Here is a 25027-nt window from a genome sequence, read left to right as displayed (position 1 = left end):
CCGGCCCCCGGCCGGGGGGGCCTGCCGAGACAAAGGCGGCCAGCAGCGACGAGTGGCTGCCCGGGCAGGGAAAGGGCAGCCCTGAGCCCCCACCTTGTCCTGCTCCTCCTCGCCTGCCCAGTGCAAAGAGAGCTCGACCTGTGCATCCCAGCTCAGCAATGCCCCAGGCTGCGATTGCCTTTTGGGGAAGGATGCAGGGGGTGATACAGAGCAAAGCTTTTAGGCAACCCTGCCTGGCTCTCCCCTCTGCTCCTTCTGCATGCGCGCAGGCAGGGGGGATGAGAGCATTTGTCTAATTTGCTTTTCCCAGTGCTTGCACCCCTCTTTTCCATACCACTGTTAAGGAAGGGTACCATTAACAGTGCTTCTGCGTGCTGTGGTTTGGAGCAATGCTGTGTGATAGCAGCAACCCCTGGCTTTTTTGGTGCAAGGAAAGGAAAGAACCATTTGGTGGGAAAGAAGAAATGGGAAAAATAAAAATCCCTTTGTTTTTTCTATGAAATGTGCCTACAATCATGGGCATAGCTAAGCCACCGCTACCCGAGCCCCATTGTGCACCGTATCCTGCTGGGCGCGTGCATCTTCCCGTGGTGCCCGGCTGGGAAACTGCAGCAGCAATTCATTTCCCAGTTAGCAATAGTCTCTCTCTGCACAAAAATGGTACCAATGTACTGCTCTGGTTTTGTTTTTGAACCCTTCTCCCAATACTAACAATAATAAATTCTCCCAATAATAAATTCCAATAACAACTGGAATAATTCAGCTCCTTGGTGCAGTTTTGGGGGCAGAGGTTATGGGAAATTCCTGCTTGGGGTTTTTACTAGCATTTCTTGAGGGAAATGTTGAAAATTTCAGTTCTTCAAGATCCCCCTGGAAAGTCTTTCAACCTCTTGACCTCTTCTCGCTTCCTGAAATGTAGCTATCTCCAGATCAGCTACAGCCGTGGTTTGAAGCATGACAAGGGTCTCTTCCGGTGATGGGAATATTTATTTATTTGCGTTAGGAGCATGGCTCTGCAAGCAACTATTTTGCTTGAGGGAAAGCTGGGGCTTATTTTTGAGCCTTGTGCCTGGCTGCTCTTTATGTTGATGGAAGCCCTGTTATTTCAGTGGGGTGATTCGCTGTGTTTTGAAATAATATGTGACTGAGATGTCGGTAGTAATTGGGATAATAAGAATAGCTTGCTCTTACGTTAGCTTGGATCACTTGTAGAGCATCATCATCCCTGCTTGGCAGCCGGGGAGAGGCGCAGCAGGGACCCAGACTGCGTTGAACCACCCAGTGCCTGGGACCACATGTCCATAAGGGAGTTACCTCCAGCCAGAGCTTGGGAGAGTGATGGGGAGCACTGGGCTTGGCGCGAAGGCAATGGATGGTCTCAGCTGGGGTTTGGTTGGAGCTGTTGGCTGGGTGGTCCCTGCTCCAGGCTGGCCATCCCCCCCAGCCGAGCTGCTGGCAGGGAGGAGGTTTGTCCCTGGGGAGGTGCCCTGTGGCACCTCTGGCGCTGGAGTGGGCCAGCAGCTTTTCAAAGGCATGCACGGGTTTGCAAGCCCCACTCAGCATCTACTTGGGGCCAAAAGACTTGCTGTGCCTTGGCCCTGCTGTCCCTTGCTGGCTGGATTTGGGGACCCTTTCTGGAGGGTGATGCCTGGGGGTTTGGTTACTTCAGCAGTCTTGGGGTGATAGGCAACCCCCATGGAAGAGCTCCCACCATGGAGGTGCTGCTCCTCGGAGGGACTCCTGTGTTGTCAGCCATGCCGCTGCCCTATGCCAGCCCCTGGCAGAGGCAGGAATCAGGCCCTGAGCATCTCTTCAGCTTTACCCTCCTCCTCTGCCCCACTTAGCTCTTAACCTCCATATGTTTAAGGCCAGAGATGGAGCTGTGCCTTCCTCTGCATGTCAGGAGTGCATGAGGTTAATGGGAGACCCGCGGTCCTGATTAAACATCTCCCTCTCATTTCCCTTTGTGGCGAGGAACCGGGATGCTGATACGGGCTCCTTATGCACTCCACGAGGGCTCCTCAGGACCATCCTGCAGGCATCTTCACCCCAGCAAGTGGGGTATTTATTTTCTGCAGCCAGGCCATGCAAGGCCAGCACTTGTTTGGCATTTACATTGAGTGAAACCTTATAACTTTAATAAGATGTAAACCGTGTCGCACATCTCTGCCGTCGCTCAGCAACCCTGCAGTAATGGCCCAAACAAAGCCTCCCCGTGCGGAGGGAACACTAAATCCTATTGTGGGATAATTCTGCTCAGCCAGAGCTGGTATCTCCCCTGCAGCCACCCTGGCTGGGACTGCGCAGCCAGGACGAGCCCCTGCCCCACCGCAGCTTGGTCCCCACCTCACCATGCAACAGCATGGGAGATGCTTTCACTGGCATGGGGCTTCAGGCTGAGGAGTGGATTTTCGGGATGTGCTAAGGGTGTGCTAGGGGGGGCTTGAAGAGATAGTGGCCCTGCTAAGGACTGGCAGGCTCCCGGCTCCGAGCTGGCTCAGCAGCCACCGTATTTCCCTCCAGCTGCGCTTGGGATGGCCTCCTGCGAAAGTCCTGCTTCAGGGATGGCCGATGAAGAGATGCTGGGGTAGATCCTCAGCTGGCTTACCCCCAGGTGGCTTCGGTCATTTTTCAGTGTCTTTATTTTAAAATTCCCACATCCTTTTCTCTTCCTTCTCATCCTGCCACTGCCTTTTCATCCCTCCTGTCATCCCACTGACTGCAGGGCCAGTTTTGCTCTCCAGTGCCCGGTGCCGGGCTGGAGACAGGCGGCTCCTTTGAGCTCCCCCCTTCCTATTGCAGAGCCGCGTGCTGTGCCCCAGCGGGGATTTCTGTTGGTGCGGGGCCGTCCTTCCACTGCGGCGAGGAGACATGATGAGCTCAGCTAAACTGGTGCACCCTGCAGTTTTATTTGGATGGTGCTCACGTTGCCAAGCAGGGAAGCACCTGCAGCAGGGTGTGAAAGCAGCATTAATATCAACAGCAACCCCGAGCGAATCTGCTCAAGTGGTAAGATAGGGCATGGCAGTGAGACAGCAAAAGGAGGCAGGTGTCCATGAGTGGTTCCTAGTTCAAGTGGTCTCCTAAAGAGATTTCGGAGAGGGATGGGCAGGGGGTGGGCAATGGGCAGCTCCAACACAAGCCGGAGGAGAAAGCGGCTCGGGAGCGCAGACCCTCCCTCCCTGCCTGCTGCTGCCCCCTCCTCCTCCCACGGCGTGATGGATGTGCCTTGCCCCGCTGGCTGGGAGGGCAGGCGCCCACAAGGCAGGCATATGCCATCCACCCAGCTATTCAGCAGGTGTGCTGAGCCATGCCTCTGCGAAGATTTTTATCTTCTTTTAATGCTTGGACCTTCAGGTAGGTGTAGGAAAGGCCGGCTGCGCCTTGAGTGCTCTCACTGCAATCCAACCATCACCAGGTGTGGGAGGACTCCTGCCTGCAGACAGCTGCCTGCCTGTGGGGTACCCCACCATCTCACCCACCCTGGAGACCCTGCAGCAGCGGCAGGGCTGGGTGCTGTTTGTGGCACGTAAAGTCACGTGAGAGCAGCCCAGGAGCTCCTTTCCCTCTCCCCAGCACATCTCTGCAGTGTGCAAGCTCCGCCACGCATTACAAAAGGAAGAAAGAGCATCCCCCTGAACATCCACCAAGATAAAGAAAAGATTTTCCCTCTCCTTCAGCCCTCAGGGGTGATCTGCGGGAGGTTTGCATTGAGCTTCCAGAGGGGTAGTGCCTACAGAGGTGTTACTGTGCTGGGTATGGTGTTTCCAGGCTGAGCCCTGAAGAGCTGTCACTCCAGCCCTGCTCATTCCGGCCGCAAGCCAGGGGCTGTGCTGGGAGCATCCCTGCCTGCAGAACCACCCCCAAATCCCCGTGACACCAGCCAGGCTGCAGAGGAGTATCTGAGGGCAAAGGCTGGGTGGGGAGGAGGTGGTGGAAGAAGTCGCAGCGACTTCTGGGACACGGTTAAGTAATGGCAAGCGAGGGTGGGCGATGGGGAAGAGTGACCCTATTTTGGGTAGGATTCTCAAAAGCGCTCGCAGTTGGTGGGGCTGCTCTGACGGGCGTCTGTGCCGACATACTTGCTTGTAGCCGTGGAGCAGAGTCCCAGCCTGGCTGGACCCTTCATTTGGTGAGCGAAGCCAACTCGTGGGGACAGCATGGAGTTGGGTCTCCTGCTTGTGTGACTGCTAAATTCAGCTTTGCTTCCCATGGTGGTGTGGGCAACAGCATCCTCAGCGCTCAGCCTATTTCTCTGATGGCCAGTTTTTGCCATTCCCCTGCAGGTGGAGGCGGAGGAGCACCAGGACGTGGTGGTCTACGACCAGAGCACGCGGGACGTGACCGGCTTGGCTGCCGACAGCTTCCTCTCCATCCTCCTGGGCAAACTGGACAGCTGTTTCCACAGTGTCTCCATCCTCACAGGTAGGAGGTTACTGCTTCCCTTGGTGCTCGTGCCTTTAGTTTGGAGTTACAGGGCTGTGGCCACACGTGTCCATCTGCACCCGCTTTCCCAGCCACCAGTGGCTGTGGCATGGGAGGGCAGCCCCGCATGCGGACTGAGGAGGCTCAACCCACACTAGCATTGCTGGGTCCCCCAGCGCATTCATTCCTCGCACTGTCCAGCTCCCCGCCACTGCACCTACCAGCCAGGGTGAATGAGAGGGGAGGGTATGGAGGGGTCATGGTGTCACGGATCCGGCCACCCAAAAGCTGCCCTTCATTCCCCCATCCTGGTGCTGCTTCGTCCCCAGTGAATGTGCCAAGGGCTGGACCTGGTTCAGGCACTCTGCTCCCTCTCGCTGCTGTTAAAGGGAGGGCAGGAGAGGACACCCATGGATGTGCTGGGAAGAAGAAGGAGAAGGAGGGCAAGGGCAGAGGGTCATCCCTGGGTAAGTCAAGGTCTGCTGGAGATGATGCTCTCCAGGCGCGAGTGCGCAGGCAGGAGGAGGCACGTGCTGCCCTAATTGCAGCCCTTCTGCAGAGCAAAATGGGAGGCAGGCGACCGATGAATGAAATGCTCCAACCCAGCAGAGAGAAGGAGAAAGAGGCAGCGAGCTGCCGAAGGGAGAGTTAAAGCTGCCTTTAATTCCCCATAGCTGGGGGGGGCTGGGCGTCTGCCTGGCTGGCTGCCCACCTCCAAGCTTTCTTCCTGCGGAGGGGTGAGCAGGCACTGCCCCACTCAGCCCCTCGATCCCGCTGAGCTTAGCCAGGCTCCTAGATAGTGCCAAAAGCACAGAGATGGGGATCATCTCTGTTCCCCAAGCCTGTCCTCCTCCTGCAGCGATTAGGTACTGCTTTAGGGCTGAGGCAGAGGGTACCGACCTCTGTGTCCCCGGGGCATCGCAGGGATGGAGGGAGTGGCTATCCCCACAAACTTGGCAGCATGACAAACCCTGGGAAGGAGTAGCTGTGATGGGGAAGGTGGCACAAGCAAGTGGCATTCAGGGAGCCTTGCTCATGCATGGCATGGGTAAGGTACTGTTGAATCAGAGCAGCTGTGTTGGGATGGGGAGAACAGAGCAGAGAAATAGCAGGAATAAACCCCCCAGTTTGAGGGTTTCAAAAGCAAGCAGGGATTACATGAAATCACATTAAAGCTAATTAGCGTGGCCCAGGTTGCAGGAGCTCTGCCGAGGCCAGTGCTGGAGGATGCCGCCGCGAGCTTGCTATGGCAGTCCCCGGCCTGCCCCAGCGGCCACGCCGTTAGCTCCAAGGTCGTCACGGCATAAACAAGGGCACGGCTTGGCACACGGTGCAGGAGAAGGAGAAGGCAGATTCAGTTGCATCTGGGAAGGAACCTGCTTAGTCACTGGGATGGGTCAGGAAACAGCCTTCATAGCGTGACCCTGGCACCCCTCAACCCGTTGCCACTTTCCCAGGACCAGGCGAGGGGCAGCGCTATGCACTGGCTGCAAACCCCCTGCCTCAAGTCCTCCTGGAGCAGGGACAGGGCTGGGTGAGGTGGCCCTGAAAGCCCTGGAGCCTTCTCCTCCCTGGGAAAGCGAGGGGAGGCTTGGGGGACCCCCATAGTACTGGTGCACCCCAGCCGCATGCATGGCATGCCCCATGGTGGGTGAGCACTGGTGGCGTGCCACCCCCCCAGCCATGACCATCGCCACCACTGCCCCCCCATGAGCAAACCGGCACCCCGCTTGGGCACATGCATCCTCCATCTTCAGGGCAGCAATTTCCATCTCCCTGGGCTGCAGGAGCCCAGACCCCCAAGCAGGGGTGTGGCTGTGCTAGGTGCCAAGCAAAGCTTAAACCTCCCTAATTAAAAGTGCTGCAGGGCCGCAGCCTGATGGGGAATGCGGGCCGCCAGCAGGTGGAAAAAACGGGAACCGAAATTTAGAACATTGGGTCATGGTGGCAGCATTTTACATGGAAATCGTGATTGGAAGCGGCTGCGGACAGCGTCTGAGGGAGGCTGGGCACATTTGCCGACACATGCAGCTTCCTCCTGCCTGCGGTGTGGGCAGCAGCCGGGTTGTTTTAGAGGCAGCTCTTGGGAGGTCTGAGGGGGGATGTGCAGGCTGGGCCTGATTCTGACCCCTCGCCCTGGTGGGTTTTAACCCCTCGGTCTGTCCGCTCCGGGCTCAGGCACCTCATCCTGCCCCAACCCATTCCGTGTCCCAGAAGAGGTGCATGGGTCCTCCCTGGAGGTGGCTTGTGACCCCAGCGGAGAGTTGGGCTGGCAAGGGCTTTCAAAATCTCAGGGTCCTGCCCTGAAATCTCAGCCTGTCCCTAAGTGGATGCCAGCACCCCGTCCTGAGGGTCCCCAAAGCCATGTGCCAGCCCTATGCAGCCCCAGAACCTCCCGAGCACCTCCATGCTCCCCAGCTGTCCTCAGCCGCAGCAGATGTTTCTCCAGAGGTGACACATATCCATGCCTCAGTGTCCCCATCTCATGCAAATGCTGTGCTTGGCCATTCTTGCTCACCTCCAAGCCATCGTCCTTCAGACCCTTGAAGTAGCTGGTGGAGGCTGATGGGTGAGGACAGGGGAGCTGGGGGTGGCAAGAGCGGCGGTGGGGACCGCTCAAGGGTTAACAGCCCAGAAGCAGTGATTCCAGCAGGCTGGGAAGGCGGAATCTGAGTCAATTATTCCCAGTCTTGGAAATCATGGGCTTCTCTTCTTTTTTCCCTTTTTTTTTTTTTAATTGTGTAAGTATAAATAGTGCTGCTTGCTGCCCTCCATCCATGGGAGCAGAAAGCCTGTTGATTTATATGGTTTTCCTGACATCACATGAAGTGGTGGAAAACTGAATGGAGCCAACATTTTTCCTGCATTACGTAATGCCCCCTCCCTCCCGGCCCAGCTCTGCTATTCCTGCAGGAGCCTGACTGTTCTTTAACCTTTGTTTACTTCAGCAACGCCTCCCTCCCTCCCTCCCGGCCCAGCTCTGCTATTCCTGCAGGAGCCTTTTAACCTTTGTTTACTTCAGCACAAACTCTTGCTTTTTTGCCTTTTTTTTTGGCTTTTTTGCTTTTTTTTTGCCTTTTTTTTTCACTTTGCTTTTTTCCCCCCTTCTTCTTCCCCTTTGCAAACTCCCGCTTGGTTTTTATTAACAGCCATTATCTGTTTATGAAGCAGCAGCAGTGGTCTGGCTCCATCGCTCCCTGATGGCTCCCATGTGCCAGCTCTTGTATTGGAGCCTGGCCTGAGCTGTAGTGTAGTGCTGAGCTCCTGGGTGCTGAGCTTCACGAGCTCCTCTCCGTTTGTCCAGCTGCAGCGGAGGGTGGGGAGATCTTCCTTTTCTCCCATTCAGCGGCTAAAAGCGATAGCCGAGGGCTTGGGATGTTTGTCCAGATGATGCTCAGGCACCCATCCTGTCCCTACGCCTGGCGCTCGCTGAGCACCAGGCTCCTGTCTCCTGCGCCTGAAGCCGTATGCCAGCCGGAGGCGAAACTGGGGTGGCAGTGTGTGGCCAGCAGCGGTGGTCCCTGCAGCTCGGACTGCTGGGGCTGGGACCCCCTTGCACAGCAGAGGCTCTTTTCATTGCAGTTTCATGTGCCGGGGGAGCTTTATCGTTGTGATACTGTGCTCCGACCTGAAACAGGCCCCTCGCTTGCTTTCTGAACTTGAGTCATGAGCTTTTCATCTGGCTCGGGAGCGCGCGTGAGATCATCCCCCCCCCCCCCCCTTTTGTACCAATTCTTCAAGGAATGTTTAAATTTTCCAGTCCTGTTCTTTCTAAATTTGGAGCATCTGTTTACTCCCAGGATTCGGAAAGAATGTAACAATATCATCAGCAAGAAATCCCTCCCAGCCCTCCGCTCGCCATCTTCCTCCTTGGCAAGCGGGCTGGCCTCGGCAGTGCTGGCTGTGACCCAGGTCCTCTCCAGCCTGGCAGTGCCGCGACCAGCCAGCACGTCCAGGGAGAGTTGTAATTGCGCAGTGGCAGTGATCCGGAGGGGGCTGAGATTTGGGGGATTTTGGGGGAATCTACCAAAGGCAGGTGACTTCGGAGCAGACAAAATGAAGTAGTGAAAAAGGAAAGGGGATTTCCATTGCAGGAGCTGACTTGAGCTGCCCAGATGGGAGTGGGTTCAGTACTGGCTGGAATTATTTCAGAAACAAGGACTCAGGGACAGATTATTTTAATTAAAAAAAAGAAAAGAAAATAATGTTTAAAATTAAAATTAATTTAAAATAATTAATTAATTAATTAAAAATACTTTTTAATTTTAAAAAAAGTTATCTAGTTGAAGATGTCCCTGCCCACAGCAGGGGGGTTGGACTAGATGACCTTTAGAGGTCCCTTCCAACCCAAACTATTCTATGATTCTATGAAAAAGCACTTTTTTTTTTTTTTTTGCTGCACAGGGACAGTCCTAAAAGGAGGTTAAACATCAGGGCAGCCGAGTGTGACTTTGTGCATCCTTGGCTGAAAATACCGTGATGCTTTTGTGTGCTGTGTTGGTGTGAAGTCACATGCCAGCACCACATCTCCCTTGCTGCCTGCTCCTCTTGAAACACATCAGGCTGGGGCTGTTTTAGAGGAAAAGAGAAGATGCATGAAAAAAGCTGAGCTAGGCAGGTGCAAAAGCGGCGCATGGGCAGGGCAGAGCAGAGGGGGCTTGCTTTTAGTCAGAGTCCCAGGAGCTGGAGACAGCATGTGCATCCGAAAGGCAGCAAAAATACAAATTAATCTGCAAAACTTGTCATGGCTGACACTGAAGCTAAAAGCTTAGCAGGATCCAGAACCAGGGTCAAGGCATCTTTACAAACCTAATGTAAGAAAAAAATAATCTAAAACCTAAGAAAGAAAAAGCCATCTGGGACCACATTGGCCAGGGCAGGACCATGTTTTCTCGCCCTCCAGCCCCCATCCAGCGGGTGCTGGCATCCAGCCCCAGCCACCCAGCCCAGCGGTGGCCCTAGGGACTGCTCCCGGTCTCCGCAGCCCAAGGCATGGTGGCAGGGTAAGGTACACCCTTCCCACCCTCCACCAGCCCAGGAGATGCCTGGGAGGGTTTCGGCCCCAGCAGGACCGGTGGCTGCATCTCTGTGAGGGGTTAAGCCAGGTCACGTATGTGCAAGCTGATTGTATTCCAGACCTATGCTCTAAACCTCCCTGTTTAGCAACGCTGTCGTCAGACAACTTGTTTTCCCGATTCTATAATTACCCGAGGAGCTTCCCCTCCCCCTCCAGCCGTGTTTTTAACCATTGGACCCAGAAAAGGCGAGTGAAAGGCCGAAGGCAGAGAGGGACGGAGGAGTAGGGGCTTACAGAAGAGCAGCCCTCTGGTTGCCAACACTTACAAAACCGCCGTGTTATTTCGTTTCTCATTTCTGGAAAGCCAACGGGAGGAAGGCAACTTCCCCAGTAAGAGATCCTAATGGGCAGGAGCCGCTTGCCCAGTTATGGTTTCCTTCCTTTTGAGGAACCTGCCTCCCCTCATCTGCCTCCCCCTTTCCCCGGGCCCCTGACGCACGCTTGCGAAAGGTCAGCGCTGGCAATTATTACAAGGTCCCGGCACGGGGTGGAGAGAGGAACCGCTGGCTGCTGCCCAGCTGGGCTTGTGCCAGGCTATAGGTACCGCTGCAGTGGGTATGTAGGTGCTGAACAGGGGCTTTCTGCTCCCTGCTCTTGTAGGCGGGTTGCATGCTTCTCTCCAACCCATTGCAGCAGGTTTTTTGCTGGTGAGCGCTGTGGCGATGAGAGCGAAGCAGGGCTGGTGAGGCTGGGCATCGCTCCCCAGGTGATGCGCCTCTGTCTCCTAAATAGGGGCTGGAGGCAGGATGGGTGACAGCCTGGCCAGGAGGAGCACCTGGGGAAAGGGGCCGAGGGGCAGCAGGCAATACGTGGGATATGTCTCTGTGCTACAGATGTTGCCTTTCATTTCTACTTGCCAGTGCCCCCCAGCATCAGCTCCCAACCCCTACCCTGGTCCTGGCAAAGGGGTGAAGAAGGTGGGGAGGAGGACGCTGCCTGGGGAATGGTGGCTGTGGGTAGCATCTCCATGTGGCTGGACCTCACACTGATGGAGGAAGGGGGTTGCTCGCTTGTCTTTTGCTGAGGGTCAGAGGGACACAGGACACCAGTGAGCCTCCTGCATCAGGGACTGCATGGTGCTGTCGTGCCCGGCTCCCTAGCTGCAGCCCTGAGACGAAAACTAGGTCCAAATGCATCCTGAAGGAACCTGCCAGTACCAAAATAACTTGTACTGAGGGCTCTCACAAGCCTGAGGGAGTCAGGCAACCGGAGGGCAGCAAGGGAAGGCAAATTCATGTATGTGGACCGCTGGGTTGGGGACAGGTTGATGATTGCACTCCCTAATTCACCACGTGCTTCCTGCAACTTCCCCCTCGGCTGGTACACAGCAGCCGGCCGGCTGCTGCCCGTGCATGACCTGGTGATGGTTTCCACCCCAGCAGAGCCCCAAGCGCAGCCGACAGAGCAGGTTGCAGCCAAATCGCCCGCCAGCGTGGGTAGAGCACCGCTGGCGCAGCAGCAGTGGAGATGGAGGCATCTCCATTACTGGGAGCAATTGGCACTGGCCACCAGCATCATGTGCCCTCCCTCGTAGGGATGGAGGTGGCAAATGTTGGGGACCATGGACCCCCTGGGGAGCTGCTGTGGGAGCCGCTTCCGGAGCGCAGCTCTTGGGGGAAGGCTGCTCCTCTCTTCCAGCCTAGTTGGAGCATGCTTTGAATTTTATCCAACCTCTGACCCACATCTGATAATAATCAAACCATATTTGTTACAACAACAAGGCTCGTTAGGAGGCTGGCTCCACTCAGGGTGGGGGGGAGGGGATAGCACTTAGTTAATGCCAATGACCTCATCTCATGTGATGTCATTCAAAGGAAAAACACTGAAGTCACTCACATATGGCTCAGCCTGGGGTTTTTCAGCCCATAAAGCTTCAGATTTTCAAAGGCACAATACATGCCCCCCCCCTCGCTCCTCCGCTTGCTATAATCCTGAATGACTTTCTGGAGGCCTGGGCTCAGACCAATAAACTCGTAAGGAGCTGTGTGGAGACGTATTAAGGAGTCCCGCGGGTGGGAAGGGGGGGACAAGTAATTCTCTTCCCCAGGACAAATACAAGGAAGAAAATGCATCAACCCCCAACCTGCTTCAGAAGCCATCACTGATGGATAGACCCCAGCGGGACCAGGAAAGCCCTTTCCTACATACCCCCTCTTGCTGGACATTTGCACATGAGGAGGCTTTGGCGGAGGGTGCAGCTCCTCCAGACCACAGTCCTTCTCCACTGGGACTGGGCAGATAACTCCATCGCAGGTGTGAGCAGCCCAGCGCCGGCACCTTTCCCCACCAGCTGTTGGGACTCGTTTGCTTCCAGCTGTTTGAAACCACTCCAGGATGAGCATCCCTCCTGGGTGATGTGACGCTCTCAGTGGAGACATCAAGAGGAAAGATGAGCTGGTGGTTAGGGACCTGCTGTCTGGTCCCCAGCTCTGCCCTGCAGCAGAGAACCCTGGAGAAGTTACTTAATCTTTTGTACCTCAGTTTCCCCCTTAGGAAATGGAGATCATGGCATCGCCCTTCCTGGTGCTGGGGTTCAGAGTTAAACATACCCCAGGGGGCGCACGTTGGTCCTGCCAGGAGCAGCTGTGGGGAGGGGGCAGGATGGGGCACAGCCATGGGGTGCCTGTCACTGGATGGGGGGCAGCAGGGAGCAGGGATGGAGAGCGGTGCCACATTCCCCTTCGGCATGGGGGTTTGATCACACACCACCCTGGCTGGTGCTGAAATGAGGTGTGGGCATTAGCTTCCTCCCTCCAAGTCCCTGTCCCCAAACTAACTCCGCGGGGCCAAATCCGGCATGGTGCAGCAGTCCATCTCCTGCCGCAGCCACTCACTGTGGGGGACTTTGGGCGGGCGAGAAAATCGCGGTTGTGCCTTTAAGCAGCAAGCGAAGCATATGTCAGGCCCGGCGTTCTCCTGCGTGTCTGTGTGCTGAGTAAGGAATGCGGTCGCATGCCTGACCCGTTAGCTATGAGCGCGCTATGAGCGCGCTATGAGCGCGGCGGTGGATGGATCAGCAGGGCTGTTGCTCATGGGCTGAGCTCATTCAGGCTGGAGTGGGAGCCGCGCACGCAGGGAGTGAGAGGCGAGGAGGAGGGCGGCCGGGGAAAGGGGACTACACCGGGCCCCCCTACCCGGCTCGATTTTTTTATGCTTTTTATTCTTTCAGCCTGAAGGCTGGAGCCGGCGGAGGCTGGCGGTACTCTGCTGCTGCGGGACTTTTTTGGTTTTTTTAGTATTTTGTTTGCCCTCCAGCTGTTGTTTTGCTAAGGCAAGAGGTGCCCCTGCGAGCCGCAGCCCAGCTGCCTGGATGCCTGTGGATGTAATGATTGCTCCCTCCGAGGACCAGTTCTGGACAGACATGCGCGAGGGGCAGATGAAGCTGAAAATAAGGGTGCGGAGGATGAAGGAGAGCAGGGACATGAGAGGTTTGTCAGCCAGCCGGCTCCTTTCCTTCCGATGGGGATGGAGGGGGAAGAGGGGGCTGCTCAGAGCCCTGCTTTGCTCAGGGGACGGAGATTGCCTTTGCTGAGTGGCCGACGGGGAGCGGAGTGTGATGGCTGGTGATACAAAGAGCGCAGGCAGCTCGCGAGCGGGGAGATGGAGGCGAGCGGAGAGCATGCGGAGGGGGAGCCACGGGCAATGTGCGGAAGCGCTTGCGGAGGCAGCTAGCCTGGTCCTGCAGGCAGCAGCAGGAAAGGAACTGCACGGAGCGGGCAGCTCCTTCAGGCAGGTGAGAGGCTGCTGCAGCGGGCAGGGGCATCTGCAGTGGTCCCCGACATTAGGCAGCTTTCCCATCTGGTGCAGGGTCCGGTGAGGCTGCCTGGCCAGGGGGGACCACTCTGGGGTCCCCTGAACACTTCTCCATCCAGGCAAGCTTGGCAAGGGCGTGGACGGAGCAGAGGAGGAGGAGGAGGGAAGGAGGAAGGCTGCGGGAGCCAGGGCAGGCTCTGCCACCAGCAACTCTGCTCCCTCGGGTGCTGGTTTGGAGGGGTCACTGAGGCTGTGGGCGTCCGCGCCCCGGGCAAAGGGGAGTGCGTGGTGAGGAAAGGACAAGCGAGGGTGGCGAGGTGTGCAAGGAGCAATCGGCTGAAGGAGTGCTGCGCTGCTGCCCACGCGCACGCAGCTGCCCGACGGAGCCATTTCGCTTTGCTAGCACGGTTGCTGCCTGCCCATCTTCAGGGGGATTTCTTTCAGAAAGGGGGTTTGCAGTGTTTCCACCCCCCAGTGCCAGGGTGAAGGGCAAGCAGAAGAAGGGGATATTAACTGAAGCAGCTTAAAAATATGCCGAGCCTGGAATGACCTAGATTACCAAAGGGTTGAATCAAGAAACTTACCGTCCATCACCACTTAAAATGGGAGCCTGCTAAAAGTGCTTGACAGGTTTTTGTGGCATGAAGCACATAACCCAGTGATGATGTCATTAGTAATAAGTCACTCCTGGAAATGACACATTTTTCTTTACGAAACGAGAACGAGTAAGGCTGGTCCAAAGCAGGCACAGTCACCAGAGGAAAATCAAGTGCAGCAGCTCAGGGAGTGTGTCCCTGGCTGTGTGGGTGGAGGGCTTCCTTTCTGCCGCTTTTCCTTTTTATTAAGGATGTTTTCCGCTCATTTGGGAGAATGGGAGGGGAGGCCGGGGGGGCTGGCACAGGTTGGGAGGCAGCAGGGTGATGTAGCAGCAGATGGACAGAGGTTGTTTGGGGTGACCGTTGGGGAAACGGGGAATTCACATGAATCCATAATAGGGCTGATTCATCAGCTTTCTCATCCCCACTGCTTGGAAAAAAAAAAGGAGCCAGCAGTGGGGTGATGAAATTTGGTGCTGAGTGAAGGGAGGGTGAAACCCGGGCTGGGGGAGAGCACGGGAGCTAGGCAGGGGAACGCAGTGGGGACAGGGGACGTTTCTCTCCAATGCACTGAGATGTGTGGAAGTAAAGGAGCATCAGCCAGGAGAGGGCGAGTTGGCCAGGCTGTGGAGCACCAGGATTTCACCCAGGCGGGTGGAAAGGGCATGCAAGCAAGCAGGCTGCCCACATCGGGCATCGCTGGCAAGGCTGCCTGCACTGGGCATTGTTGGCAGGGCTGGGGAAAAGCAACAGGGGCTGCAGAGCTGAGAGGGAAACAGCAAGGATGGAGGCAGGGGAAAACTCAGAAACGTCCCAGGCAGCGGGAAGCACTGACAAAGCCCCGGAGCTTTCCAGAGTGCAGTGAGTAAAGGTGACAGTAAGCAGTGTTTCATCACGCCATCCGGCTTAGCTGCTGGCACCAACAGGCTCCCACCCAGCACGAGAGCCAAGGAGACAGCATTTTGCAAAGAGGGATTTTCCCAGCGGCTCGGGGGGTTGACGTGCAGTGTGCCTGGCCCCTCCGCTTTCCTTCCTTCAATTCAACCTGCCGCAGAGATGCTCGGCCAAACACTCGGGCTCACTGCCCTGCCAAGGCTGAGCACGATGCAGGCGAGGGCTGGGGTTTTGCAGGTCCCCTCAGCTCTCGTCATCTCATGCCATGCCTCAATTCAGCAAGGTGGTTTAACACTTGGGGACAGATGTGTCAGGGCACTGGGAGCAGCATGTCCCCAGGGGGCTGGGTGATGGGGAGGGGGCATCCAGGTACCATCCTGGCCACCGAGCTGGCACAGCAGTCAGGGAGCCATGGCGTGGCGGCTGCTCCAGCAGCAGCCGAGGCGCGTGCTCACTTGCATGCCCCGCTGCCCCTCGCCACGTGCCGCCCTGGCAGCGGCTCTCAGCCACCGCAGGCATTTTAATGAGAGCTGGGCAGAGCCCAGCGTCTCTCAGCCCCCTCGGCTGCCGGGAGCTTTAGGGGGGCAGAGGGTCTTCAGCACGAGCACAGGCGCAAAGCCCACTGGTGGGGCCGTGGGCTGCCGCAAAAGCTCCAGCACCTGCACGGGGAACTGGTCTCTGAGCAGCTCTGGCAGCTGCTTTTTAACACTCATAGGAGCAATGAGGGTGGGCTATAAACCACCTCTTTAATACCCCCCCCAGGTCTCCTTCCAGTTCCTGGTGTGAGAGCTGGGGGTGAGGAGGTGGGGTGCAGCGCAGCAGCTGCTGGCTCAGGGAAGGTTTGCAGCTCTGGCTGTGCCTGTTCCCCTCTTCCTTGTTGCCACAGGCTGACAGCACAGCGGGGTGACATGTCACTTCTTCTTCCCTGTTTCCTGCTGGGGGGCTTTGCGTTGGATGTGCTCCATCGTGCACATGGGAGGCTGGCGAACAGGACATGTCCCTGCTGCTTGGTGTGTGTCTCTGGGGAGGCATTTAGGAGACTCATGGGGCTGGGGGTGTTCAAGAGACACATGGCTCTCCTGAAGAGCGGTTTTGGGGTGAGGCAGGTGTCCTGGGCAGCCCTTTCAGTGGGGCGCAGCATCGAGGCCAGAGCTGTTGGGTTGTTTCAAGGGACTCTGAAGGAGGTGAGTCGATGGGGCCAGAGATGAATGGGCAGTCTGCAGCTGTCAGCGAGACATGAGAGAGTGTTCAAGGCCCGTCGTTTCCCTGTCTCCACTTTATGCCTCCAGCCTAAGACAACGGCCTTGGTGCAGGGAGGGACGCAGGGAGCAGCAGGGAGCTGGGATAGCTCTGCTTAATGTGCCCCACACCTCCAGCAGCATCTCCCCTAACGTCCCGTGCAGCTCAACGGATTGTAAATCCCCAAAACTGGGGCTTACCACCAGGAGGAAAACGATGCCACACCATGTCCCTGTCCCTAGCCAGGACTTTGTCACCTTCTGTGTCACCCTCCCTGCACCACCACTGCTGCCCTGCCTTGGCAGAGAGGGGAGCAGGGCAACTTGCAAGTGATGGGTGATGTCTGAGATGTTGTCAGTGTCCCAACCATGAGCTGGATGCCCCCAGAGACCAACTGAAGGTGACAGCCAAGGCAACGGAGGGGTCCCCAGGTGCAGCAGGGTCCCAGCTCAGCAGTCCAACACCTCTCTCCTTCCACCTTCTGATCTCCTTCCATGCCTGTCAGCCCAGCACCAGCACTGGGGCTTTTTGTTCATTTTGGTTATAGCCATCTCATGGTCTTACGCAGCCACTGGTGCAAAGAGAGACTGACAAAGGGGCCCCTCACTGTGCAGTTTGCTGCTCAGGGGGAAAAGTCGCAGGGCTCCCCAAGAGTTGCAGCAGTGCTGGTTCCACAGGGGCTTATTCAAAGGTGCTACTGGCATTTCCCCCCGGGCTGATGGATGGGCTCCAGAAGGATTCCCGGGCTGGCCACCTTCCCTCTGTGGCGTCTGTTCTCCCAACAAATCCAGTTTGACTGGAAGGTTGTCATAGATGTTCAGGTGGAAAACGTGCAGAGGGAAGGGCCTGGCAAAGATGGGGGTAAGGGAGTTGTGGGGGTTTTTTCCCTTCCTCTGTTTGCCGCCAGGGCCATGCAGAGCAGGGCTGGGGGCTAGCCCGGAGGGGTCTATGCAGGGCAGAGCCGGAGGTGGAAGGGAGGGTCAGCACCGTGTGAGCGAAGCCCAGGATGGGGGAAGAAATGAGATTTCAGTTGTTGCACTCTTCTGGCACTAAGTGTCTCAGTTTCCCTCTTTCCTCTGGGGGGGGTGACAGCACTCCCCTCCCTCCCGAAAGCTGCCTTTCTCTTCAGCCCCACCTTGAGCTGGACACCGCTAAGGGCTTTTATGTCTCTGGGGGCATTGCTGAATGAACTCCCCAAAGTTGGGGGGTGATTTTCACCCTAGCCCTCCCAGAGACCTGCCTGATGCTGGTTCTTCGCTTCTCCTTCCTCCATCTTCAGCAGGAGCAGTGAAGGCGTGAACCACTTCTGGCCTGGTTCCCTGTGCCCAAACATCCCCCCTCTCCTCCTGGGCCCCACCTCTGCCTCAGGTAATTGCAGGAGGCAGAAAGACACTGTGTTTTCCAAGGAATGGTTTTCAGAGCCCTCAGGAGCGCTGGAGCGATGAGCAGCGCACCGGGCCATGTCGCACAGGGATGCTGCCCAGCAAGCCCTCCCCAGGCTCGAGGGGAGCATCAAGAAGAAACCAGAGATCCCCAAGCACCTGCTCCATGTCATACACAAATCCTTCCTGAGCTTAATTCCCCACGTGCCAAAAGAAACAGCGCTCCCAGCACCAGCACTGTGAATAAAAGAGGAAAGACTAGAAAGACCCAGTGCTGCCCTGGCTCCTTACCCCATGGGGCTCTGCTGCTCTCTCCCAGCAAAAGTTGGGATCCGTGGCCCGGGGTATGGAAGGGGGAAAGCCCAGGTATCGGTTGGAGCCCAGCCAGGGACATTCACTGCCTTTGGGATTGTTTTGAAGAGCTGCTTTGCTTTCTAAAAATGAAAGGCATGCTAGAGCAGCCAGCATGGGGTGGGGTGAGCATCGCTTCAAGGTTGGGATGGCGTCGGGTACCCGGACCCATCTCTAGGGTTTTCCTCAAGCCCGGGCTGCCCTTAGCAGCTGCAAGCACGGGGGAAATGAGGACAGGCGGGATGGGAGCATGCCCAGGCTCCCAGACACAGGGTTGAGGCTTTGCTTGGGACAAGTGGGGTGAGCTGTGGGCATCATTTCAGGTGCCAGCATCCTCCGGTTGCTGGCAGTGTGCCAGGGTAGGCACGGCAGCTGAGCATGCTGCTGCCACTCTCTGCAAACATCCCCACCTGCTTCACAGCCCCCTCTGCCCCTGCCTGGACTTCCCCAGGCAGGGCTGGCAGAGGATCTACTGCCGGGCAAGTGCCGGCAGAGGCAGGCAAGGGGGAGAGAGCGGCGTGCCCTGACCTGCTTTAACTATGAGATCACTCCACGCTCCTGGCTTTTAAAGAGTGATACAAAGCTGTACACAGCCCTGGGCGGCTCTTGACAGGTACGAGTGAGTGTGGAAGGCTGGGGACCTGGGGACCAGAGCACACACTGATCCCCAGGGCTGCGCTTGCATGCACATTGCTCCCCAAAAATGTGCCGGGTTCCTTCGGAAAAATTCCCAAGTTGTTTTGCACGAGTCCAGGGGTCAAATCTGCGCCCCACTGAACCCCATGTGCTGCAGGCTTCCCTGGGGGCAGCTGAAGGAAACCCTTCTCGCAGGGTTTCTGCTTGAGCATCCCCCAGGCATGAGCGGTGTGTGCTCAAGCGCAGGGCAAAGCAGGGAGTTCGCACATGTCCATGCAAGGCTCTGGCTGGTGATTTACGCTCCTTGGCAATGGGGACGCAGCACAGGGATGAGCAGTAACTGGAGCTGCGCTGCACCTGCGCTGGGCCTCCTGCTTTCGCTCTGATTTAATGTCCCAATTGTGAGGTGATGTCATTTCAGAAGGAGCCAGAGAAAAGGAAGTGCTAGAGAAGATAAGGTGCTTTAACTCTACCCCTCCCGGCTTGGCCAGGTTTTGAAGCTGGGAGCTGTGTTAGCTGCCAGCCAGGAAAACACAAGAGGCTGGTTGGAGGACACCTTCCTCTTGGGGCAGTGGGAGCTGACACCAGGAGCTGCTGAGCTGGAGGGTGATGGACGACCTTGGATGTCAGGTGGTGTGAGCATGATTTTGTGCGCTGCTCTGGCTTCTCCATCACCTTCATCTCCCAAACGCGTGGGGTGGGTTGTCTGCAGCACCAGTCATACCCCGCCAGAGCCTGGTGCCACACCAGCAGCCAAGGAGGTGCTCCAGGAGGGTCAGCAGAAATGCTGGCAAGGTGCTGTAGAAGGTAAATTGAGAATGTGCCAAAGCTGCCCTGCTTCCGAAGGGGAGAGAGACTGAATGGAAAAGTCGTTACTAAAGGCTCATTAAAAGGTCTTGTTTAGCTGTGGAGATGGGCCAGGGATTCCCGTGGTGCTGAGTCCAGAGACTTGGACTTTCAGAAGGATGTCATGGGGGCATCCTGGTCCCTCTGACAGTCAGAGGCGGTCAAGCCCCGAAGTCTTCTCTGCCCTTTGGGTGATGTCAAGCTGCATCTGCTCATTCGCATGACTAGGGAAACCTCAAGGGAGACTGGTTGCGCTGATAGGACTCAAGGTCCTCTCTGTTGCACCAAGCTGCTGCCCAGATGTCTTCAGCTGGAGGGGAGTGAGGTTGGGCCACCACTAGCCAGACCCGGCTCTATCCCAGAGAACGGGATCGGTGAGCAAGAGCAAATCAGGATCACCAGTGGCCTTACGCAATCGCACAGGACATGCAACAGCACTGGAGGTTTTCCAGCTCCCTGAGCTGCCCACCATGCAGGCAGGGCAACGCTTGCTGCCCTACTCAAGTCAGTGCTCTCACTGCTTGAGCTGGGGACTGGCTTTCAGGCAGGCTTATTCACATTTAGACCATGCTTTTGACCGTGCCAGACACCATGGCGATAGCTCTGGCTGTGAGATGCCACCTACCGCAGCCCCAGCTGGGGGTTTTCTCTCAATATTGGGCTTCGAGATGCTCAAGCTGTGTATGACTGCCCAGCAGCTTGGTGCAGTAAATTGGGCGCTGCTTGCTGTCACATTCAATAAGGTCAGAGCATGAAAAACAGCAATGGCCTGCAGGTACCGATGTGGCGGTCCAGTCCGATGTGGCGGAAATCATGGGCTGGGCGGGGCTGGGCAGAGGGGACATCTCTCAGAAACCACAATGTGTAAGTGTAGCTGTTGCGGCCAGGTTTGGGCTGACCTCCCCAGCCCAGGGAGCTTTGCACCTCGGTGGGCTTGCTTGTCGTCATCCTGCCCTGGCAGGTTTTGCTATCAGAAAGTGACCCTGGTTGTCCTCAGAGTAGTAGGCAGCCAAGAAAAGGACTTTCTCTTCCTGTCATTTGTTTGAATGAAGTTGCGAAGAGCAGGCGGGGGTGCAGGATGCCTCACGTATGCGTTAATATCCAGCTGCGGCAGGAAAAATCAGAGCTGGGTCTCCATTCCTTTCTCCATGTGTGTGGCACAGTCATCACAACGTGTCTGCCCTGGTTAGCGATGGCTGGTGGCTTTTTCCTCCTCAAGGCTCTGTTCTCAGCGTTGCAGGTTTATCACCGCTTTGTCCCCAGCCCGGGCCTCAGGGTGCCAGGTGCTGATGGTTTCAGCCTCACTGCTACAAGCTCAATGTCCCCATTTTCTCCGCAGGAGGCTTTGCCACCTTCTCTTCCTGCTTCCCGGGGCTCTGCGAGGGGAAGCCAGCTGCCATCCTGCCAATGAGCATCTCCCAGCCATGCTTGCCCGTGGCCAACGTCGGCCCCACGCGCATCCTGCCGCATCTCTACCTGGGCTCCCAGAAAGACGTCCTAAACAAGGTACGGCCCTGTCAAGGGGACACGTCCACCCTGTCCCATCTGGGACCCCAGCCGTGCAGAGGGGTGAGGGCATTAAGGACTCTTCTCCTGCCCAGTGGGAGGACCACACATGGTCAGTCTGACCCTACCAGGACGCTCAAGGCAGGGAGTGCATAGGCAGAGCCTGGCAGAACTGGGGAGGGTGGTCGCAGGATGAGTCGTCTTATATTGATGAGCTTTGGGGTGGTCAAACTCTTCCCAAGTGCCCGTAGCAAACTCAGGGACAGGAGGAGCATGGCCGGGAAAACACCTGGGTTTGGAGGGGGAGTTACCACAGCTGGAGGGAGACATGGAACAGGAGCCAGCTTTGCACCCACCTGCCTAGCCAGCCAGGCTGCCAGATAACACCAATTTCAGCAATGCTGCGATCCCCTTGGGAGCCAGAGAGAGTGGGAACAAGCTGGGGTATTCAGCCACGACAGCACGAGGACAGGCAGCTCTGGCCAGGGGCAGGGGCTTGTTCAGGAGGCCCAAACATGAGCAAAGTTTTGCTTTGGGGAGAGAGGAGAAAAGAGGGACAGTGCCCTTTTAAAGGTGCTGGAAGGGCTGTGCTATGATGTCATGCCAGGGAAGGAATTTTGTTTAAAGGAAAAATAACTGCGAGAAGAAAGAAAGAGGAATTGCAGTTAAAATGCCGCTGGGTGCCTGCCTATCACGGGCAGGAGGGAGCCAGCCAGGCGTCCTCGCCCAGGGCAAGCGAGTGGGGAGAGGGACCACAACACCGGAGGTGGGTTGGAGACAGAAAGGAGGGGGAGAGAAATTATATAGAGGGAATAGAAGGAAATGAAAGAGAAAAATGCCAAGAATGTGAGCCCAGGAGCTGGGCTGGCTCCACTGAGCTGAGGCCAGGCTCTGCAGAGCCTGCTGGGGCTGGGGTGGGCAGGAACTGGCCACTGGAGAGCCAGGGCCGAAATCCTGGTGCGGTCTCCTGAGGAGCCAATGTCAGGCAGCGAAATTGATGGTTCCCTTCCCTCCCCGCCTCCTCAGAGGGTTTTGTTCATCTTTTGGAGCTGTGTTTTCTGCCATCCCCACGATGTAGCCAGAAGATGCTCTATTCATAAGCAGCAGAGCAGGGTCATGGGCGATGCTTCTCTTCTCTAGCACATTGCAAAGGAGAGATCCCACATGGCAGCTCCCTACACACTCTGATGTGTGGAAGGACTCTTTTATCTCCATGTTTTCTCCTCCCATTTAATTCTGGGTCTTCTCTGGAATAGTGCAGACCAGGCACTGAGACCCAGCAGCTGGCACAGATGTTCCCCCATTTTTTATAAGCAACCTGCCCCCAGTTGTACAGGTGATACCTAATCTGATGGGACGGGGAAAGAGACGGGGGTCAGATGAGCCATACATTTGGTGTCAGCACTGCATATAGGTGAAGCTGGCTGTGGCCCTGGGAGGGAAGGAATGGAGGTTGGTGTGGATGCAGCAGTACGCACCCAGCAAGCCAGTTCCCTGGTGGATGGCCCGTGGGTCAAACCTCACGCCCTCAATGCAGTTTTTCATCTGACCCTATTTACCTAAAGTTTCCCTTGTGCCATTGCATTTTATTGAGTCAGAAATATGGGCAGTGATGGTGGCCGTTGAATGGCCAAAGCAGAAAAGTCACAGAAAACAAGTCCAGGTTCACTCCGGTGTCAGAAAGAGGGAAGAGATGGTTCCCCTCACCACCTGTCTATGTCCCAACACAAGAGTGTATGTTCACAGTGAAGAACTGTGAACAACTAACAAGTCTGAGAACTCCCAATGTGTTTCTGAGGGATGTGGGAGCAAAGACATGGGTTGACATTGGTTAACACAGGGTGCTACCAATGACTTGCCCCACTCTATTGGTGAGATGCCTCCTCTCTCCCTCAGCTGATACTTTCAAAGCTTTCAGCCAGAGTTTTCACTGATTTTCTTTCTTGTATTTTCCTATTCCTCTCATACTGGGGTTCTTGGGTTTTCCCCTCTGGGACCCCCTTCCAGGTGTCTTTGGTCTTGCTGACTTTTACTTGGACCAAAGTAAAGATCTTCTGAGGTTTAAACCTGTGTCATCTAAATTGACAAAACCTTCTCAGCTGGTCTCTGCTGTCCTACCATCAACTAGGCCAAGGCAGCAGTGGGAGACCCACAGGAGAATATATTGGGATGGGAAACGGCAGGGAGTGCATGGCAAGGCAGATCTTCAGCACTCGGTGCTGGCTGAACTCAGCCAATCATTCGATCACTTCTTTCCCACCAGGACTTGATGACGCAGAACGGGATAAGCTATGTCCTCAATGCCAGCAACTCCTGTCCCAAGCCAGACTTCATCTGTGATAGTCACTTCATGCGCATTCCTGTCAATGACAACTACTGTGAGAAGCTGCTTCCCTGGCTGGACAAGTCCATTGAATTCATTGGTGAGCTTTTGTTAGAATAGTTGCAGACCCTCCAGTTCTCAGCCTTCAAAATCTGAACTCTTCTTCTGTCCTCCATGGTCTTACTCCCAGCAACCCTTGTTCTTTGACACAAAGGGGTTGAAGGTTGGGGAGGGAGGCTAGAGTAATTTTGCTCACCATCTCTGACCGCATCGATGCTTTTCTCTCTGTTTCCTCTACCGTACATCAGACAAGGCCAAGGTGTCCAGCTGCCAAGTGATTGTGCACTGCTTGGCCGGGATCTCCCGGTCGGCCACCATCGCCATCGCCTACATCATGAAGACCATGGGTATGTCGTCAGATGATGCTTACAGGTGAGTTTTCCCCGGAGGGCAGGGAGGAGTTACGCCGGTATGGTTCACTCCAGGGAAGGAAAGCAGGCTGAGCCCAGAAGGAGGGGGTGGGAGCTCCCTTGAAGCTCTGTCTTACCTTGGCTAAGTCCTGGTCAAACCAAACCAAACCAAACCTCCCTTCATAAAGTGCATGCAATGAGGAACGGTTGGGAGCGGTAAAATGGAGAGGGGAAGCAGTCCCAGCTCTACCCCTGGGGCATCCCGAGGCCCCATGGTTTCCCAAGACTCCTTTCTTTGGAGGGTCAGAAGGTCCTGGACGATGCCTCTTCTCCCCAGAGAGGCTGAGAAAGTAGGGGTGACCTGCTGAAGGACCAAGCACCAACTGGGACTGTCTGTGCCTCTCGACAGGTTCGTTAAGGACCGTCGCCCGTCCATCTCACCCAACTTCAACTTCCTGGGCCAGCTCCTGGAGTACGAGAGGAGCCTGAAGCTCCTCAAGGCCCTGAAGTCAAAGGGCGACCGGGGTGAGGTGGATGCCCAGCAGGACCCAGCAGAGACAGCTGACGGTGGCCGGCACCCCCCACCACCTACCTCAGAGAAGACCGAGGAGGTGCCGAGAGGCGCTGGCTTGGCATCCCCGCATGGTGACCCCGAGCGGCAAGGCGTGACCCCAAAGGTCCTGTCGCCCACCACCCTGCAGCAGGGGCTCAACGGCTTGCACCTCTCCTCTGAGCGCATCCAGGACACCAACCGCCTGAAACGCTCCTTCTCCCTGGACATCAAGTCTGCCTACTCCCCCGGCCTACGGCAGGACCCCCCTGGACCCCCTGGACCCGGGGACGCCCCCAAACTCTGCAAGCTAGACAGCCCCTCGGGCCCTGGCGGCCTTGGCCCCTTCTCCCCGGGGGCGGACAGCCCCGACCGGCCAAACGGGCCCGACCTCCTTCTGGAGGCCAAGGTGAGGCAGCGGCGGAAGCACCGGCACCCGGCAGGCTCACCGGCCCATGGGCTCAGCCTCAACGTTGGCGGAGCCTGTGCCACACGCAAGAGCCCCGGCGCCGAGGACGGGCTGCCGCCACGGCTCAGCCAGCCAGCCACCGCTCCTGGCACCACCACCACCACTGCCTGGAGTGGGGTGCACCTGGAATCCCCTGGCACCCCCTCCGGCGAGGCTGGCTGGTACTTTGGCATGGACTCCGGCAGCGCCAGCGGTAGCGGCGGGAGCCTCTTTGCCGGCACCGGCCCATATCCACCACCGTTTGGCTGCAGTGGGGTGGCGGGCGGCTGTGAGATCAGACTGAGGGACAAGGCGCGGGCCGAGCCGCGGGATGGGCGGCACAGCTGGCATGAGGAGGCCGGCGCCGAGAAGCAGTTCAAGCGGAGGAGCTGCCAGATGGAGTTTGAGGAGACCATGTCCGAGGGCAGGACCCGGGAAGAGCTGGGCAAAATCGGCAAACAGTCCAGCTTTTCGGGCAGTATGGAGATCATCGAGGTGTCCTGACACCCCCCCGGGACACCTGGAGAGCGGGAACAGGGACAGGGCGGGGGGATATTTAAGCTGGGGGGAGAGGGGAGGGGGACGGAAGGG

At 56.8% G+C, this 25027-nt stretch overlaps 1 protein-coding gene across 2 annotated transcripts in view; it reads left to right on the top strand.

The window, feature by feature from the left end:
• The window catches only part of DUSP8 (dual specificity phosphatase 8), a 27508-nt gene extending 2546 nt beyond the window's left edge, over window positions 1-24962 (top strand). The window contains exons 2-6 of one of the 2 annotated variants that reach the window (XM_009288672.1): window positions 4287-4425; window positions 20539-20705; window positions 22969-23128; window positions 23337-23460; window positions 23848-24962. In XM_009288672.1, coding sequence (XP_009286947.1) covers window positions 4287-4425; window positions 20539-20705; window positions 22969-23128; window positions 23337-23460; window positions 23848-24940 — 1683 coding nt within the window. In that variant the 3' untranslated portion in view covers window positions 24941-24962. Of the gene's footprint in view, window positions 1-4286; window positions 4426-12572; window positions 12931-20538; window positions 20706-22968; window positions 23129-23336; window positions 23461-23847 lie in introns of those variants that run through there. The other variant, XM_009288673.1, reaches the window with a different exon arrangement.
• The last annotated feature ends 65 nt before the right edge of the window (window positions 24963-25027 follow it).

The sequence above is a fragment of the Aptenodytes forsteri genome, unplaced genomic scaffold, assembly GCF_000699145.1.
Source record: "Aptenodytes forsteri isolate BGI_AS27 unplaced genomic scaffold, ASM69914v1 Scaffold8, whole genome shotgun sequence".
Taxonomy (NCBI): Eukaryota; Metazoa; Chordata; class Aves; order Sphenisciformes; family Spheniscidae; genus Aptenodytes; species Aptenodytes forsteri.
The sequence above is the reverse complement of the archived record's forward strand: the minus strand, read 5'-3'. Positions and strand labels throughout refer to the sequence as shown.